Source organism: Balaenoptera ricei, chromosome 18 (genome assembly GCF_028023285.1).
Source record: "Balaenoptera ricei isolate mBalRic1 chromosome 18, mBalRic1.hap2, whole genome shotgun sequence".
Taxonomy (NCBI): domain Eukaryota; kingdom Metazoa; phylum Chordata; class Mammalia; order Artiodactyla; family Balaenopteridae; genus Balaenoptera; species Balaenoptera ricei.
Window position 1 is genome coordinate 6,598,111 of NC_082656.1, and position 17,159 is coordinate 6,615,269.

The following is a 17,159-nucleotide window of genomic DNA, read 5'->3' on the forward strand; positions in this document are numbered from 1 at the left end:
TTTGGGTAGTATAGTCATTTTCACAATATTGATTCTTCCAATCAAAGAACATGGTATATCTCTCCATCTGTTTGTGTCATCTTTGTTTCCTTTCATTAGTATCTTATAGTTTTCTGAGTACAGGTCTTTTATCTCCTTAGGTAGGTTTATTCCTAGGTTTGTTATTCTTTTTGTTGCAATGGTGAATGAGATTGTTTCCTTAATTTCTCTTTCTGATCTTTTGTTGTTAGTGTATAGGAATGCAAGAGATTTCTGTGCATTAATTTTGTATCCTGCAACTTTACCAAATTCATTGATTAGCTCTAGTAGTTTTCTGGTGGCATCTTTAGGATTCTCTATGTATAGTATCATGTCATCTGCAAACAGTGACAGTTTTACTTCTTCTTTTCCAATTTGCATTCCTTTTATTTCTTTTTCTTCTCTAGAACTAGAGAAGAACTTCCAAAACTATGTCGAATAATAGTGGTGACAGTGGGCATCCTTGTCTTGTTCCTGATCTTAGAGTGCTTTCAGTTTTTCACCATTGAGAATGATGTTTGCTATGGGTTTGTCGTTCGTATATGGCCTTTATTATGTTGAGGTAATTTCCCTCTATGTCCACTCTCTGGAGAGTTTTTATCATAAATGGGTATTGAATTTTGTCAAAAGCTTTTTCTGCATCTATTGAGATGATCATATGGTTTTTATCCTTCAATTTGTTAATATGGTGTATCACATTGATTGATTTGCATATATTGAAGAATCCTTGCATCCCAGGGATAAATCCCACTTGATCATGGTGTATGACCCTTTTAATGTGTTGTTGGATTCTGTTTGCTAGTATTTTGTTGAGGATTTTTGCATCTATCTTCATCAGTGATATTTGTATGTAACTTTATTTTTTTTGTAGTACCTCTTTCTGGTTTTGAAATCAGGGTGATAGTGATCTTGTAGAATGAGTTTGGGAGTTTTCCTTCCTCTGCAATTTTTTGGAAGAGTTTGAGAAGGATGGGTGTTAGCTATTCTCTAAATGTTTGATAGAATTCACTTGTGAAGCCATCTGGCCCTGGACTTTTGTTTGTTGGAAGATTTTTAATCACAGATTACTTGTGATTGGTTTGTTCATATTTTGTATTTCTTCCTGGTTCAGTCTTGGAGGGTTATACCTTTCTAAGAATTTGTTCATTTCTTCCAGGTTGTCCATTTTATTGGCATAGTGTTGCTTGTAGTAGTCTCTTATGATGCTTTGTATTTCTGTGGTGTCCATTGTAACTTCTCCGTTTTCATTTCTAATTTTATTGATTTGAGTCCTCTCCCTCTTTTTCTTGATGAGTTTGGCAAAAGGTTTATCAATCTTCTCAGAGAACCAGCTTTTAGTTTTATTGATCTTTGCTATTGTTTTCTTTGTTTCTATTTCATTTATTTCTAATCTGATCTTTATGATTTCTTTCCTTCTACTAACTTTGGGTTTTGTTTGCTCTTCTTTCTCTACTTCCTTTAGGTGTAAGGTTAGATTGTTTATTTGAGATTTTTCTTGTTTCTTGAGGTAGGATTGTATTGCTATAAACTTCCCTCTTAGAACTGCTTTTGCTGCATCCCATAAGTTTTGGATCGTTGTGTTTTCATTGTCATTTGTCTCTAGGTAATTTTTGATTTCCTCTTTGATTTCTTCAGTGATCTCTTGGTTATTTAGTAATGTATTGTTTAGCCTCCACATGTTTGTGTTTTTTACGGTTTTTTTCCCTGTAATTCATTTCTAATCTCATAGTGTTGTGGTCGGAAAAGATGCTTGATATGATTTCAATTTTCTTAAATTTACCGAGGCTTGATTTGTGACCCAAGATGTGATCTATCCTGGAGAATGTTCCGTGTGCACTTGAGAAGAAAGTGTAATCAGCTGTTTTCGGATGGAATGTCCTATAAATATCAATTAAATCTATTTGATCTAAGGTGTCATTAAAGCTAGTGTTTCCTTATTAATTTTCTGTCTGGATGATCTGTCCATTGGTGTAAGTGAGGTGTTAAAGTACCCCACTACTATTGTCTTACTGTCGATTTCCTCTTTTATCACTGTTAGCATTTGCCTTATTTATTGAGGTACTCGTGTGTTGGGTGCATATATATTTATAATTGTTATATCTTCTTCTTGGATTGATCCCTTGATCATTATGTAGTGTCCTTCCTTGTCTCTTGTAACATTCTTTATTTTAAACTCGATCTTATCTGATATAAGTATTGCTACTACAGGTTTCTTTTGATTTCCATTTGCATGGAATATCTTTTTCCATCCCCTCACTTTCAGTCTGTATGTGTCCCTAGGTTTGAAGTCGGTCTCTTGTAGACAGCATATATACGGGTCTTGTTTTTGTATCCATTCAGCGAGCCTGTGTCTTCTGGTTGGAGCATTTAATCCATTCACATTTAAGGTGATTATCGATATGTATGTTCCTATTACCATTTTCTTAATTGTTTTGTGTTTGTTTTTGTAGGTCCTTTTCTTCTCTTGTGTTTCCCACTTAGAGAAGTTCCTTTAGCATTTGTTGTAAAGCTGGTTTGGTGGTGCTGAATTCTCTTAGCTTTTGCCTGTCTGTAAAGCTTTTGATTTCTCCGTCGAATCTGAATGAGATCCTTGCCGGGTAGAGTAATCTTGGTTGTAGGTTCTTCCCTTTCGGCAGTTTAAATATATCGTGCCACTCCCTTCTGACTTGTAGAGTTTCTACTGAGAAATCAGCTGTTAACTGTATGAGAGTTCCCTTGTATGTTATTTTTCGTTTTTCCCTTGTTGCTTTTAATAATTTTTCTTTGTCTTTAATTTTTGTCAGTTTGATTACTGTGTGTCTCGGCGTGTTTCTGCTTGGGTTTATCCTGCCTGGGACTCTCTGCGCTTCTGGACTTAGGTGGCTATTTCCTTTCCTGTGTTAGGGAAGTTTTCGACTATAATCTCTTCAAATATTTTCTCGGGTCCTTTCTCTCTCTCTTTTCCTTCTGGGACCCCTATAATGCAAATGTTGTTGCGTTTAATGTTGTCCAGAGGTCTCTTAGGCTGTCTTCATTTCTTTTCATTTTTTTCCCTTTATTTTGTTCCTGTGGCAGTGAATTCCATCATTCTGTCTTCCGAGTCACTTATCCATTCTTCTGCCTTAGTTATTCTGCTATTGATTCCTTCTAGTGTGTTTTTCATTTCAGTTATTGTATTGTTCATCTCTGCCTATTTTTTCTTTAATTCTTCTAGGTCTCTGTTAAACATTTCTTGCATCTTCTCAATCTTTGCCTCCGTTCTTTTTCCGAGGTCCTGGGTCATCTTCACTATCACAATTCTGAATTCTTTTTCTGGAAAGTTGCCTATCTCCACTTCATTTAGTTGTTTTTCTGGGATTTTATCTTGTTCCTTCATCTGGCACATAGTCCTCTGTCTTTTCGTCTTGTCTATCTTTCTGTGAATGTGGTTTTCATTCCACAGGCTGCAGGATTGTAGTTCTTCTTGCTTCTGCTGTCTGCCCTCTGGTGGATGAGGCTATCTCAATTTCCTAGTTTAACTGGATGGAAATCAGAATATTTTAAGCAACCAGAGTTTTGATTTTTTTTTTGGAAAGAGACTAAACACACGTAACTTGACTCTACCTGGCTGCAGACAGAGGTCAGTGGCATGTCTGCCTGCTTTGAACCTTTGACCTCCCCAGAAGCAATATAAATACCACAAAGAACAGGGAAGGAGGTAATAAAATCTTCCAGCGCATGGAAATGTCCTCAGGGGATGTGGCATGGCCCTCATTTGAAGCGTGTATGGTGGCTTTTCCGGAGAAGTTTGGGTGTAAGAGGTCAGAAGTGGGTCACCATCATCACATTCGTTCCAGTGCCGACCATGTGCTCCCTGAGCTCCCTGTGATCACTGGCTCAGAACTTTTCTGTCCCGTGTTCCCATTTACCCTTTACTTCCTAAGCAGGTTTGTATTTAAGCTTCATCATGTGCTGGCTTTTAAGAAAAGACAGCAGAAGGAAGCAAAATCCTTTTTAATTTTTAATGAACCAGGTGAAGCTGGCTGTGTGTCATTCATCTTCTTTCAACATAAGCTCTCTGTCCCCAGGACGGTGGGTGAGGCTGTGAGGCCATCCTTCCATACCATCCTGGGGATGGTCTGACATATGGGCGGACAGGAAAGTGAGTGACAGAACGATACTTCAGGGAATAACTGTAGACATATTTGACAAAATCCACAGCACAAGAAAAGAATGCTGTTTTTAGTGAGGATCAGAGCTATGCTGCTGACAGTCAAATGATTATTAGTCATAGGCAGAGTTATATTTGATATATTGGGTTGGCCAAAAAGTTCGTTTGGATTTTTCTGTAACATCTTACAGAAAAATCCAAATGAACTTTTTGGCCAACCCAATATTTTAAAAGACGGCAGTACCCTTTTCAACTAAAAGCAATAGAGGACTTCACATGCAACCTTGTTTCTCCACGTTTCCTTCCAATAGTCTTAGCACTGAGGCCTGAGTGTTGGTCTGTGCTGTGAAGCGCAGCCAACCTGGAGTCCCACGTAAGGACTGGTTTCATCAGGTGGTTTGGTGTCACAGTACGGCTAAACATTTGCTTGATACGTTCATACCAAAAGCTGATGTTCTCAGGGGAGCCAATGTCCTGGCTCAGAACGTCGGTTTGGTGGCCCCAGGGCTAGAAATGTGGACTGAGTATACCGGTGTTCAGTAGAACCCTTGAATATTGAGTGTGTGAATAAAACCAGTTTAATAACAACACCAATATCAAAGTAAACACCAAGAATAGGATTTCACCAAATCCTTTCATATCGGCTGTTTACAATATAATTGCTAACCTAAAAATAATGATGATGATGGTAATAATAATAATAACAGAGGATAAATCTGACAGCCAAAAACACAGGACAACATGAGCATTTACTAATATCCACAAGTTCAGAGTTAACTCTATATGCTATAGATTGCAATTAGCTTTAATTGACTGAGCTGGAAGTATGTTTTATTATTTCTTTAGATTTCTAAAAGAAGTGCCTTGTATTGTAATGGTGTCAGGCACCTGGTACCTCAACACATTAAAAAACACTGGAGTGTTTTAAAAAATCACCAGCCGCAGCAATAAAATGGCAAACGGTAATCCTGAAGAAAATCTGCATTGGGTCTTAGACTGTGTCTTAGAATTTAATGCAGGCAGTAAAATTTCTCTCATTTTGTCAGTAGTTATTTTTCTTTTGTTTTCAGTATTGAGAATGTTGGGATTAAGTATATATTAAGATTGATTTGCCTTCTGGAATGTTGTATACTCTTATGCCGTCAAGACAGTTTAAAGAAGCAATAATTTCACATTCTACTATTCCACTAAGCCATACTAGTTGAAGATATGTCATATGTGAGGTCGCATTCCAGTCTCTGATGATTTCCTTTTTTTAATAATTAATTGATTGATTGATTGATTAATTAATTAATTTTTGGCTGCGATGGGTCCTCGTTGCTGTGCGCAGGCTTTCTCTAGTTGTGGTGAGCGGGTCTACTCTTCATTGCGGTGTGCGGGCTTCTCATTGCGGTGGCTTCTCTTGTTGCGGAGCACGGGCTCTAGGCATACGGGCTTCAGTAGTTGCAGCACGCGGGCTTCAGTAGTTGTGGCTCGTGGGCTCTAGAGCGCAGGCTCAGTAGTTGTGGCGCACGGGCTTAGTTGCTCCGTGGCATGTGGGATCTTCCCGGACCAGGACTCGAACCCGTGTCCCCTGCATTGGCAGGCAGACTCCTAACCACTGCGCCACCAGGGAAGCCCTCTGATGATTTCTTAAAAGGAGGAAGATTTGATTAAAATTAGCATGGTTACCATTAAATTAACAATCAGAAGTATTTAGATCAATTAACCATCTTTTCCCCTTAAAAGATGAGGCCATTATGTGTTCTCAGGCCCGTGACTCTGCTGCGACTCAAGGTATCAGGTACTGAAGAGGCCACTGCTTTCTGATTTGTTTTGTATGTTACTCCCTGATATTTTGGAGGCAGAGCGGGGAGACGAAAGAACGGTGGAAACATTATAGTTTATTCATGATTGTGTGGTCAGTGTCCCTGTCATGTCCTCTAGGATGTGATCTATTGGAGCCAAGGAAAGAATATTCTTGGGAACATAAGTCCACTGGCCACTGCAGGGGCTCTCTGGGGGTGTCAGGTCTGTCTGAGCCTCATGCTAGAAGGACAGCCGATCCGAGGAAGACTCTTGCTTACCCGAGGGTCTGGGACCGTGATGCAGTGCTTGTCTCTGAGCTCTTTCCTGGGCCTTTACACCTTAATGCTTCAGCCTAATAATCTCCTTAAAGCCTCCCCAACCCCAGGCGGAATTTCTGGTTCTTTCCTCTGTACACCTCCTCAACACACACCCCCAACATTTTGCCCGGCAGGAACCAGGTCTCAGAGGCTTTGTGGGCCATGTAAGGAACGAGCACTTTCTTCTTACTGCAACGGAGTGTAAGGAGTGGAGGGAGGGGTCCACGCAGGCCGTGGGCTCTTTTCTGTTTATAAAGATCATTCTGGCTGCTGTGCAGTGAAAGATGAGAAAAAGCAGGGCTCCCGTTAGAAGGTGAGAGGTTATGGTGGCTGGGACTGGACCTTCAGCCGCGGAGGTGGTGTGAATGCTCACATGGAGGGCATGCGTGCTGTAGGAATTTAAAGCCAGAAATCCCTGCAGCAGAGGTCATCAGACATGTGACTTGAACCTGACATTAAAGAAAGGGTCGAGGGGAGGGAAGGGCTTGTAGGCATTACTCCCCGATGCCCAGTGAAAGAGTTGCTGGGTGTTAACTCTGACTTCGACCTGGATTGACTGATTGATTCCCCATTAGACATTTTCAAAGAGGAATCCCCTTGAAGAAAACAAAAACAAACACAAAAACCACAACTGCTCCAACCTCTCTAAGCAGACCTAGAAGAAATGCAGGCAGCTAGAAGGAATTGGGCCATTTTGTCTGTTACTCTTTTTTCCAAGCATGAAACCTTGCACTTCAGACCACATCAGCAGAGCAATATTTAAAGTCCCTGTTTTTCATTTTTAACACCTAAAATGACAAATGATGGGCAGTTCCTTCTCAGCTACCTGATGGACTCCTTCCGTCATAAGGAGCGGTTGTCACATTCGGGCTGAATGTTTTCTCACAGGTGACTGTTTTTCTTTCTAGGATACCCCAAGCAGAGGCCCACGGCCCCCCGCAACGGGGTCTCCCCCAAGCCGGACCCGCAGGCCCGAGAGGCCGAGCGGCAGCTGGTGCAGCGGCTGAAGGAGAGGTGCGACCAGCAGACGCGGCAGCTGGGCCTCGTGCAGGCGGAGCTGAGACGGGCCGTCCGGGGCTTCGAGGCGCTCGCCGTGTCCACTCAGCTCTTCTTTGGGAAGGTGAGTCCACACCTGGTGAATGTTGAAGGGCTTTCGGTTTGCGGGGAGGACGGCGGTGGTGATGGTTGTTTGCGTGTGTGTTTCAGTTCGAGTTTGGGGTTAGAGACCAGTTTGATTTGCAGGTCACACGACATCTCCGCCAGCATCGTGTAATGTTTTGGGTGCCAAGTTTAGACTTGAGCGTGGAAGACATTAGTCTGGGAAGAAGGATTCATAACCTGCACTGCAAAAGGGAAAATTATGTAAAAAAGAAGGGAAAGGGTATAAATGAACGTTTTGAAGGTGAGGTCTTGGAAGAGAATGGAGCTTGTGCTTGTTTGCATTTTAGCCCCGAGACGGCCAGGGTCTGAAATATCTACACCTTTCAGTACAGAGGGAGACAGAGCGGCGCCACTTTGGCTGTCGAGGGGACCTGGCAGGTGCCGGGCTGGGGCCTCTTCTCGGGGCCACGCTCACAATGCGCGTGGGGCAGCATGGGGTAGGGGCGTCCTCCCTGCGCCCTCGGTTCTTCTGACAATGCAGAGAGGCTTGGTTTCCTCAGCCTGAGTGTCCAGAGGCTCCTGGGCCACCCGGACTCCGAGTCTGTTACCAGCCATGGTGTAGTTTGGCTTTCCTGCCTGTGAATGTGAAGGGGCGGTGGTGGGAGCGCGGGTCTGTCTGACTTTGTGCGTTCGTGCTCCACCCTGAGGTGGCCAAGGCCTGTTTGGGGGGGAACCTGAACGTTTACCTTTGAGGTTTAAACATTACGAGTTAGCACATCAGTAACCCGTAAGGCATTCGTTTCATGTATGGACCTTCCGGGATCTGTAAATGAAAGTAAGAATGCTATATAAATGCCCCCCAACTAAGAAAATGAACTAACTAAATCTCTAACTAATTTAAAGAAGAAAATCAGTAGAATATTAACCAGCACCACGTCCACTGGTTTTCTTTATTATCTGTACCATGAAGTGTGGAGGGCTCTCTGACCTTTGATGATAGCCTGCAACCTCTCTTGCCCTACAATGTAGAAGCCTGAGCTGTCCTGTTCTGTTGTTGTTTCCTTTTTTGCTTAAAGCTTTTGGCCCAAAGAGCTAATTACTAAGTTATTGTTGTGATGAAAGACAAGACAAACAGGTTTCAGCTCTATCAATAGTTTCTGCCTCTTCACTGATCAAAATGTTAACACCAGCAGTAAATGGCCAATTTGAATTTTATGTCTTTCCTTCTGGTCTAGTACCATTGGGGTCAGCCTGAAAGAGCTGCAGTTGCTGCGTTCTCACCCCTGTAAGAATTAAAGTTACAAACACATTTTTGAGGTGCCAAAGGGGCCAGACTTGCCATGGTAAATATTGAGCGTTTTTCTTATTAGACAAAGAGTGACGTGTTTTCCGTTCTTCAGCTGGTTGTGTATTTTCCACTGATTGTGAAGTCTTTAATAAAGAGAGGAAAGCAGCGTTGTGCGTTGCAGTTCAGTGATAACATTTACTTTGTAACTCTGCCCGCTCTGGGATTGCGCCTTCCATGCGTCATCCAGCTTCAGAACAAATCCTTGATAAGGGTTTCGTGTGGATAGATATGCCAGCAGACATCGAATTAACACATTGGTAACATGCGCTGTGTTTTCAAGTTGGAACTTTTGGACCCCATTTATGGCGTCATGGCAGAGAAGAGAGTTCCTGTGTTGAATAAGGGTCGGTTCCCTGTAGCGATGCATTTCTAGGCCCCAGGAAAATTCCTGTTGGCCCACGGACCACGAGTTTTATTTCTCTGCGGCATACACATGGCTCTTCAAGCAGAGACCCTAAAGGGCAGGTGATTTGTAGCCATCTCCATCAGACCCCCCTACCGGCTGGAGCCGCACTTGGCATGACATTTCAGCAAGATGGATGGTGGGCATGAATTTCATTTTCTTTTCAGTAAATCACAACCAGCAACTCCAGACAGGCCTCCCCAATGACCATGGCATTTCACCTCCCACACAATGTGTTCTTTTTTCCGTCCTTCTGATCTCAACTCTTTCTCCAGAGAAACCTCAGAAGAAAAAATGGACATTTTTCAAGTCTGTAGTTGAACATAAGTGGCTTCCACTCAGGCTGGCATGTGTTCTACATGGTTTAAGATGCTTGATTTGAGAGTTTGCCAGGAATACCAGACTAGACCAGGGGGTGTGACCAGAGTGGAGCACCCGGGGAAGTGGAGGCCAGGCAACCTGGGAATTCTGATGATGGAGCCCCTACTACAAGGGCTCATGATCCTGAGATGCTCTCATGACCCGTGTCCCTCTTGGGGGAAGCCAATGCATTATTATTATTATTATTATTATTATTATTATTATTATTATTATTATATATGGGGCATTGGTCACAGCCCAGCATGCCAGCTGTGCAGGGCGTGACCTCCAGAGCCAGCCTGAAAAAGCAGTATCTCTTTGCTCTTCTGCTTAGAAGACGCTGCTGGAACTCTACACCTGTATCTTTTCTACGCTGTAGCATATTTGTCTGCAGAGCAGGCGTAGTGGAGAGCGGGGGCCGTGCCAGCGAGGAGCTGGTCCCACCTGCATCTTGCATGAGACCTTGAGCGAGTTGCGGCCCCTCTTTGAGTCCTGACATCATCACCAACGGGAATACATCCTTGCTCCCCTCGGCTTCCCGCTGCAGAATCACCTCTGACCAGTCATCTTTGACTCGCAGTTTCCTCAGTTTCAAATAGGTTTGATAATAACTCTTTACAAGGTTATTGTGAGAATGGAGTGAATTAATGGGCAAAGGTACTTTGAACAAATATTCAATAGAACATTCTTTTTGAGGACAAGGAAAATGTGACAAATATTTTACTCTCCAGCGGGATGAATAAGACACATGTGAGGAATGTAAAGCTAAAACACAGACCAAACCCCTCTTATTTCGTTTTATATATATATATATAAAGGATATGGCTTGGGGTGTACTTTAAGGATAGAAATAATCTCCTAGTCGAGCTATTCAGCTGCTGCTGCTATATATTTTTTCCAGAATGTGTTGATGCTATTAAGTATGGGAAGTCACTAGAAAAAGGAATTAGGAGCCTGGATAGGGGTCTTTCATTTCTGCCCCCTGCTTCACAGCTCCTGGCAGTGCGGCTGTGAAAGTTGTCAGCTGTGGTACAGCCCGAGCCCAGCGTCCAGGGATGCTGAGATGCCACATTTAGGTGCCAACACCCACCTCACGCTGTGCTCGTTCCAGGCAGCTCTATTCCCCCCAACAAGGCACGGTCCTCACCACAGGCCAGACAGCTCTGCTGAAATCCGTGGTCCCAGACCTCTGGGGGTGGGGCTGTACTAATAAGTGTGACTCTCAGGGACTCTCACTTCTCAGGGTCAAGTTGAAAGACTTTTATCTTTTGCTGCCTGGTTCCCGGGAACGCTACTCTTGAGCAGCCCCTGGCGGCTGATCCAGGAGAGGGTCCTGTATTAAGTGGTGTGCCTCGCCCTGTAGCATCAAGGTTTACACAGGTTACATCTGAGGGTGTATATTTATTTTCGTTTTAGTTTTAATCAGATTTATTATATTCAATATTTTTTCATATTGGTTTGTGTCATTTTTATCATTAACTTTATGAATGTGACAGACGATGGTTTTTAACTATTTTTCATTTATTATTAAATAGTTTAGGCAGACAAGGCATGAAAATTGATGTCAAGCATTTGTGTACTTTGTAAGCTTAATCAAAATTAATAATGCAGCAGCCTCCTTCTCCCTAAAGTGTATATATATGAATGTATGTTTTTTTCTTTTACTCTTTGACTTTTTATCACAAAAATATATTGCATAAGTGTGGAGAAGTGTGGAAAGAATAACACCCAAATACTCATCATTTAAGTTTAATACTTAATGACATGTTTCCATATTAACTTTATCTATTTTTTTTTAATATTTACTTATTTATTTCTTCATTTGGTTGTGCTGGGTCTTAGTTGCGGCAGCCAGGCTACTTAATTGCGTCCCGCCAGCTCTTTAGTTGTGGCTTTCCAGCTCCTTAGTTGTGGCTTGTGAACTCTTAGTGGTGGCATGCATGTGAGATCTAGTTCCCTGACCAGGGATCAGACCCGGGCCCGCTGCCCTGGGAGCATGGAGTCTTAACCACTGTGCCACCAGGAAAGTCCCATTTGATCTATGTTTTTGTTGTTAGTTAAGGATACATATTTTTAAATATAGTTCATATACTTAACTTTTCATCTTTAATTCACTTATGTTAGTAGATTTTTATCAACCCTGCCCCGACCATATGAAAGGTTCTGTGAAGGGTTCAAAAAAGTAGAAGGCAAAGCACCTTAATAACAATATCACTCCTGTTTATTGACCATCTCCTATGTCCTAGACACTTTACATATAGTATTTTAACCCACCCTGGTGTTAAAATAATGGTGGACATTATTCTCATGTGACAATTGAGGAGACTGAGGCTCAGGCAGGCCATGTAGCCTTCCAAAGACAACAGAATTAGAAAACGATGGAGCCACGATACAAATGCAGGTCAGCCTGTATCCACCCCATATTTTTCCCACAATATTGTGGTCCTTTCTCTCCCTCTCCACCCAGCCCTCAAGGTTTTGATGTAGTTAAGGGGGAAGAACATAACGGGGAAAAACAAAATGTGGAACAATAATCTCAAAGTTAAACACATGTAGAGGATGCTAAGAGAAAATGATCTGAGGTAAGAGTCAACCTGAAGCCACAAACAAAAGTGGTGTATGTTCTGGTAGAAGCCCAGCCCTGTGAGTGGGAAGGGGCGGCCTGGGAAGGAGGCTGGCAGGAGCCGGGGCGGAGAGCTGGGTGGGATTATTGTGAGTAACGAGGAGGGCGAGAGTGTGTATGGGCAGAGGACGGGCCAGCCTTGTTGTCCGCAGAGTGGTGGCCCCTCCCTGTCTTTAAGCCCAGGGTGGATTAGTTAATGCTTTGTGGATGGAGATCCAGGGACTCGGAACTGTTTTTGGAAGTGCGAAGGTTCCTCTGTAACAGACGGCAGCTCCTCTTGGCGAAGGTGGCCCAGATTCACCTTCCCTGCTCCACAGCTGGCTGCTTCCATCCGAGCAGGCTGTGTAGAACCCTTTCGGAAAATAAACGCAGGCTTGCTTGCTTTTGCCGTTTAATACATCCGCGTGGGTCATCAGGGTGAAAGTCTGCCCTAGGGCTCCGAAGCAGTAGACAAGCTGTGGTATCCAGCTGCCAAGGGAGTTCATGTGTCAGGACACTTTCCCACCGAGGGGAGCTTCAGGGCAGTGATTACACCTGATCACAACTGAAAACCGGGGGGCTTCCCTGGTGGCGCAGTGGTTAAGAATCCCCCTGTCAATGCAGGGGACACGGGTTCGAGCCCTGGTCCGGGGAGATCCCACGTGCCGCGGAGCAACTAAGCCCGTGCGCCACAACTACGTGGCATGAGCCTGCACTCTAGAGCCTGTGAACCACAACTATTGCAGCCTGCTCGCCTAGAGCCCGTGCTCCGCAACAAGGGAAGCCACCGCAATGAGAAGCCTCCGTACCGCAACGAAGAGTAGCCCCCGCTCGCCGCAACTAGAGAAAGCCTGCACACGGTAACGAAGACCCAATGCAGCCAAAAAAAAAAAAAAAAAAAAAAAAACCTGAAAACCGTACGCTCTCTGTTGCTCCCTAAATCCTAAAAATGTCCATTTAAATATAGTATTTTGTGCTTCTCCCCCTTATAAACAGTGCCGTGTGATTATCTTTTCTTCCTTAATTTTACCTTGAATAACTAAAGCCTTAGAGAAAAAGTGAGCACCTAGGTTGGCATTTCTGACAGTTCAGCATATGACCTGATGGGAATGTTGATGAAATAGTAAATTGGCTATTCCAACGATTGTTGTTCTAAAAGAACGTTTGTGTCCCAAAAGTCAGTGTGACCACGGTCCTTTGCTGGGAGAACCATGAGTGTTAGCTCTTACCCTTAGGACTTGAGCTTAAGGAAATGCTTAGCCTAACCCCCAAATATCAAAATATTCCCAATGTCAAGGCTTAGAACACCCCCTCCCCGCCCCAGCTATGCCAAGCAGCTCTTTGAAGTAATAAGAATCCCTGGCCTGGGGTGTCAGTTATGGAAGCCATCATGGTAGGTAAAAAATAAAACTCTAAATTGCGAAGTCTTCTCAGCTTTTATGGAAGATCCCCAAGACTGGGGCCTGATAAGACCCAAATTCACTGATGATAAAGTAAATTTCATAATAAGGTGATAAGAATAGATACTCGACTAAGGTAGAGACTAATTGCCCCAATTCAGTTCATTTCTCTTATGCTTTGTCATAAATGGTTTCTTTTTTTGATTAACTGATGCTCCTTTTGAATACAGATGGACGCATGGGAGAGGAAAGATGAGTTTCATCTGCTCCTCTCAAAAGGAGGTCTGCACTTGGCTAAAAGTGGTCTGTAGTGAAAGTGCATGCCTTGGAAATACTCTAAGATGCAGAACTGGGTGTCACGTTCCCCCAGGCCAGGGAGGCAGCAGAGGGCAGTGGGAATGGCACACTGAGGCCACACCCCCCCAGCCTATGTGGACCCAGGCCCTCTAACAGATACCCAAGTCTCTACTTAAATGTCACTGGAAATTTATTTTAAAATAAATTAAATGCTGTAACTCCCCTCCAAGTAAGAAGAAGTGGAAGGAATGATAACTTTAAAAAAATAATTACTGCCTAAGGAGATAGGAGATATGGTTGCCTCCATTCCAGAACCTCTTTGAGATGATGAGTTTGTTGACTTCCTAGACCTCAAGTTTTTCTATGAAATGGTGTGACTGAAGGTCCAGCTTCGGGGGCAAGACTAGAGTGGAGGGGCGCTCATGCTCCAGGGCCTGGGATGTAATTCCGTTTCCTCAAACTCTGTGAGGCAATGCTGTAACTGAAATGCCAGGAAATGCTCAGCTCAGCGTATGCTTGTTCCTTGGCTTAGACACTTTAAGCGTATCTGCTGTGTGACCATCACCGTTCAGAAAACACATTAGAGTTTTCTCTTTGGGAAAAATCACTTTCAAGTAACAAACTTCTGTGGGACGTTTAAAACGGGAGTGAATTTCTAAGGATATTATTGTCTCCTATAACTTCTCAGGGCTACTGCCAGTGCAACGAGACAGGGAGAGAGAGCTGTGGGCTTGCTGTCTAATGAGGCCAAGCCCTCCCCTCCCCCGATTTGGGCGTCTGTTTCTGGAAGGTGCAGGTGAAGCGGTGACTTGTGCTATGCCTTCCATCTGGGGGAGGACCGGGAGTGTGGTCCGTTTGTGCAAGGACCTTCGTTGCCTGAGCGAGTTACACCGAGAGCCTCCTCTTTACTACACACGCAGTGTTTGGGTTATCTCTTGACTCCAGAGACACGTCAGTGTGTACCTTACCCATTCAGAGAGGACGGATGCTCGTGGACCGGCCCTTGAGAAGAAGTAAGGTTTCTGTAGGCAGAGGTGGAGGGAACCAGCGCGGGTGGCGGGCTGCGCAGCCCTGGGACAGGGCAGGCTGGTTTTGCGGGGAGTGAAGAGTCTGATTTGCCTAAAGCTTGGAGTCTGGGACTGTCAGTACCAGAAATGAGGTGGAAGGGTTTGGGGACTTAAATAGCAAAGTAAAGGGGGTGGGGTGGGAAGTGGGGTGAATTGGGAGATTGGGATTCACCTATATACACTACTATGTATAAAATACATAATTAATAAGAACCTGCTGTATAGCACAGGGAACTCCACTTCGCTGTACAGTAGAAACTAACACAACATTGTAAAACAACTATACCCCAATTAAAAAAAAAAAAAAAAAAAGCAAAGTAAAGAGAGGCTCAATATGAGACAGTCAGGAGGCACTGAGAGTTCTGGACATAGTACTGAAGTGTTTGAAGCTGCATTTCAGGAGGATTAATATGGTAGCGAGGTATGAGATGGATGGTAGAAAGAAAACTCCAGGCAGAGAAAACACTTAGGAAGCTCTGCTGGTAGTAATAATAATCCAGGCAAGGGGTGAGAGGAGTGGGGAGGAGGGTCTGATGCAAAGCAGAGTGCAGATACAGGACCCCAGCACCCGGGCTGTGAGCCAATTAGGGGGCTCATTAGGGTTTAACAGGTCCAAGAGGCTCCAGGTGATAAGTGGTAAACCTTCCCCATCCCCACCCCAGCAGCTCCCAAACAGAAGTCACAAAACTAGGGAATGTTAAGTTCACTTAGGATTTGTGTGTTTATAGTTCAGAGATATTTAAAGAGGTCACAGGTTCTCTTTTTAACTATTTTCTCTGAAACTGCACACTTTGTGCATCCGTGAACCCTCAAGGTCCAGGACCAATGGACTTGTAGGGATGGACATTTTTCCTCCAGAAGTAAACTTTTATTCAAATATCACCTGTCCCTTTGGAATTCAGGAGAAATTGTTGAGAATCCCATCCCACATTCCAGGAGTATCCTCCCTATCTCCCATCCTCTCAGGAATTTCAGGTGGGATGAGCTTATTTTTTTATAGTTACCTGTGGCTCTGAATTTCTGCTTCTCTTAAATTAGCTCAGCTTGTGGGTTCCTGCCATCCCACATGCAGCATCCCTGCCTACCTGGTGTGGCTCCCCTTTGTTGGTTTCCAAGATTCTTCGTGCTTTGTGATGCTGGGAGCTCCATTAGGGAGTTAAACATGGGTTTAGATGTCAGGGGAGGAAAAAGGAAGCTGTAGAAAAGTAGACTTGGGAGACATTTGTATAGAAGTGACATTATAGAGGGCTGAGATTGACAGGAGCATGTGTACAGAAGAGGAAGGCAGACACAGGACAGCCCCTCAGCCCGAGGAGGAGGAGCAGGAAAGAAAGGAAACGCAGGAGATGGTGAGAAAGGTTGTTGAAAACAGGAGAAGTCCCACCTCAAAGAAGCCAAATGAGAGAGGAGTTTCTGTAGGTTGGAGTGATTTGTAATACCAGGTACCAGACAGTGGATGAAAATGACACAGAATGAGGAAATATCCCAGAGTTTGGCACTCTCACAGGAGTATCTGTGAACAGGTCAGGACGACCACATTCTCCTGGTTCCTTGACAACCAAATGGTTTAGCAAGTTTAGCCTCTGTCAGCCCGCGGTGAACGTTTCCCTGTGAGAAGTGGCAACGGTGACATCTACAGGGCATTGGCTGGAAATGAAATCTGTGCCCCCAGAAGAGTGCTTGCCAAACATTACCTTAAATTCCAGGGCGTTTTACAAAAAGCAAGTGCCACTCTCCGCCCCTTGTTCACTAAAGTGCGAACTGCAGACCTGCCTGTTCCACAGACATAATTGAAATTAGGTTTGATATTAAAATCACACAACTGCTTTCATTTTTCATTTTATTCCTGACAATCAAAGTACTAAGCAAGAGTAAGATTGATGTCACACACTGCAAGCAGTTTCCCTATGAGATAATTCATAAAAGCAGTTATATATTGCACAAACCTGAGAGTCAAACAATCTGTATCTGTAATTCAGTCCCTGGAGAACGTGAAGGCCCATGACATCTGCTTTACCAGGAACAGAGGAAGAAACATTTAAAATTCAAATGTACTGAGACTCTGTGACATGGCAGTACTCTCTTGAAAACAGAGGCAACATGAGAACTGTGCTGACAAAATAAATAGGAAGTGATATCATTTCTCAAACTTTTCTGCAATAGTATTTCCCCATTATTTTTTCAGTTTGAAAGAAATGCAGGGCCAGAATTCTATATCTATTTAGCAGGCATAAAGGAGGCCAAAGAAGAGGGGAAAAAAGAAACGAAGAATAAATGCAATGATTAGAAAAGTTACAAAGATATTAATCCAACTAGAACAATAATCACA

General features: G+C 43.6%; 1 protein-coding gene across 10 annotated transcripts in view; it reads left to right on the forward strand.

Moving 5' to 3' along the window:
- The window catches only part of MTUS2 (microtubule associated scaffold protein 2), a 531,311-nt gene that overhangs the window by 394,591 nt on the left and 119,561 nt on the right, over positions 1 to 17,159 (forward strand). For all 10 annotated transcript variants that reach the window (XR_009498826.1, XR_009498824.1, XR_009498825.1 and 7 more), the window contains one exon: positions 7,161 to 7,372. Coding sequence is in view for 7 of the 10 variants with exons in the window: in XM_059903311.1 (XP_059759294.1) it covers positions 7,161 to 7,372 (212 nt within the window). In the remaining 3 variants the exon portion in view is untranslated. The remainder of the gene's footprint in view (positions 1 to 7,160; positions 7,373 to 17,159) is intronic.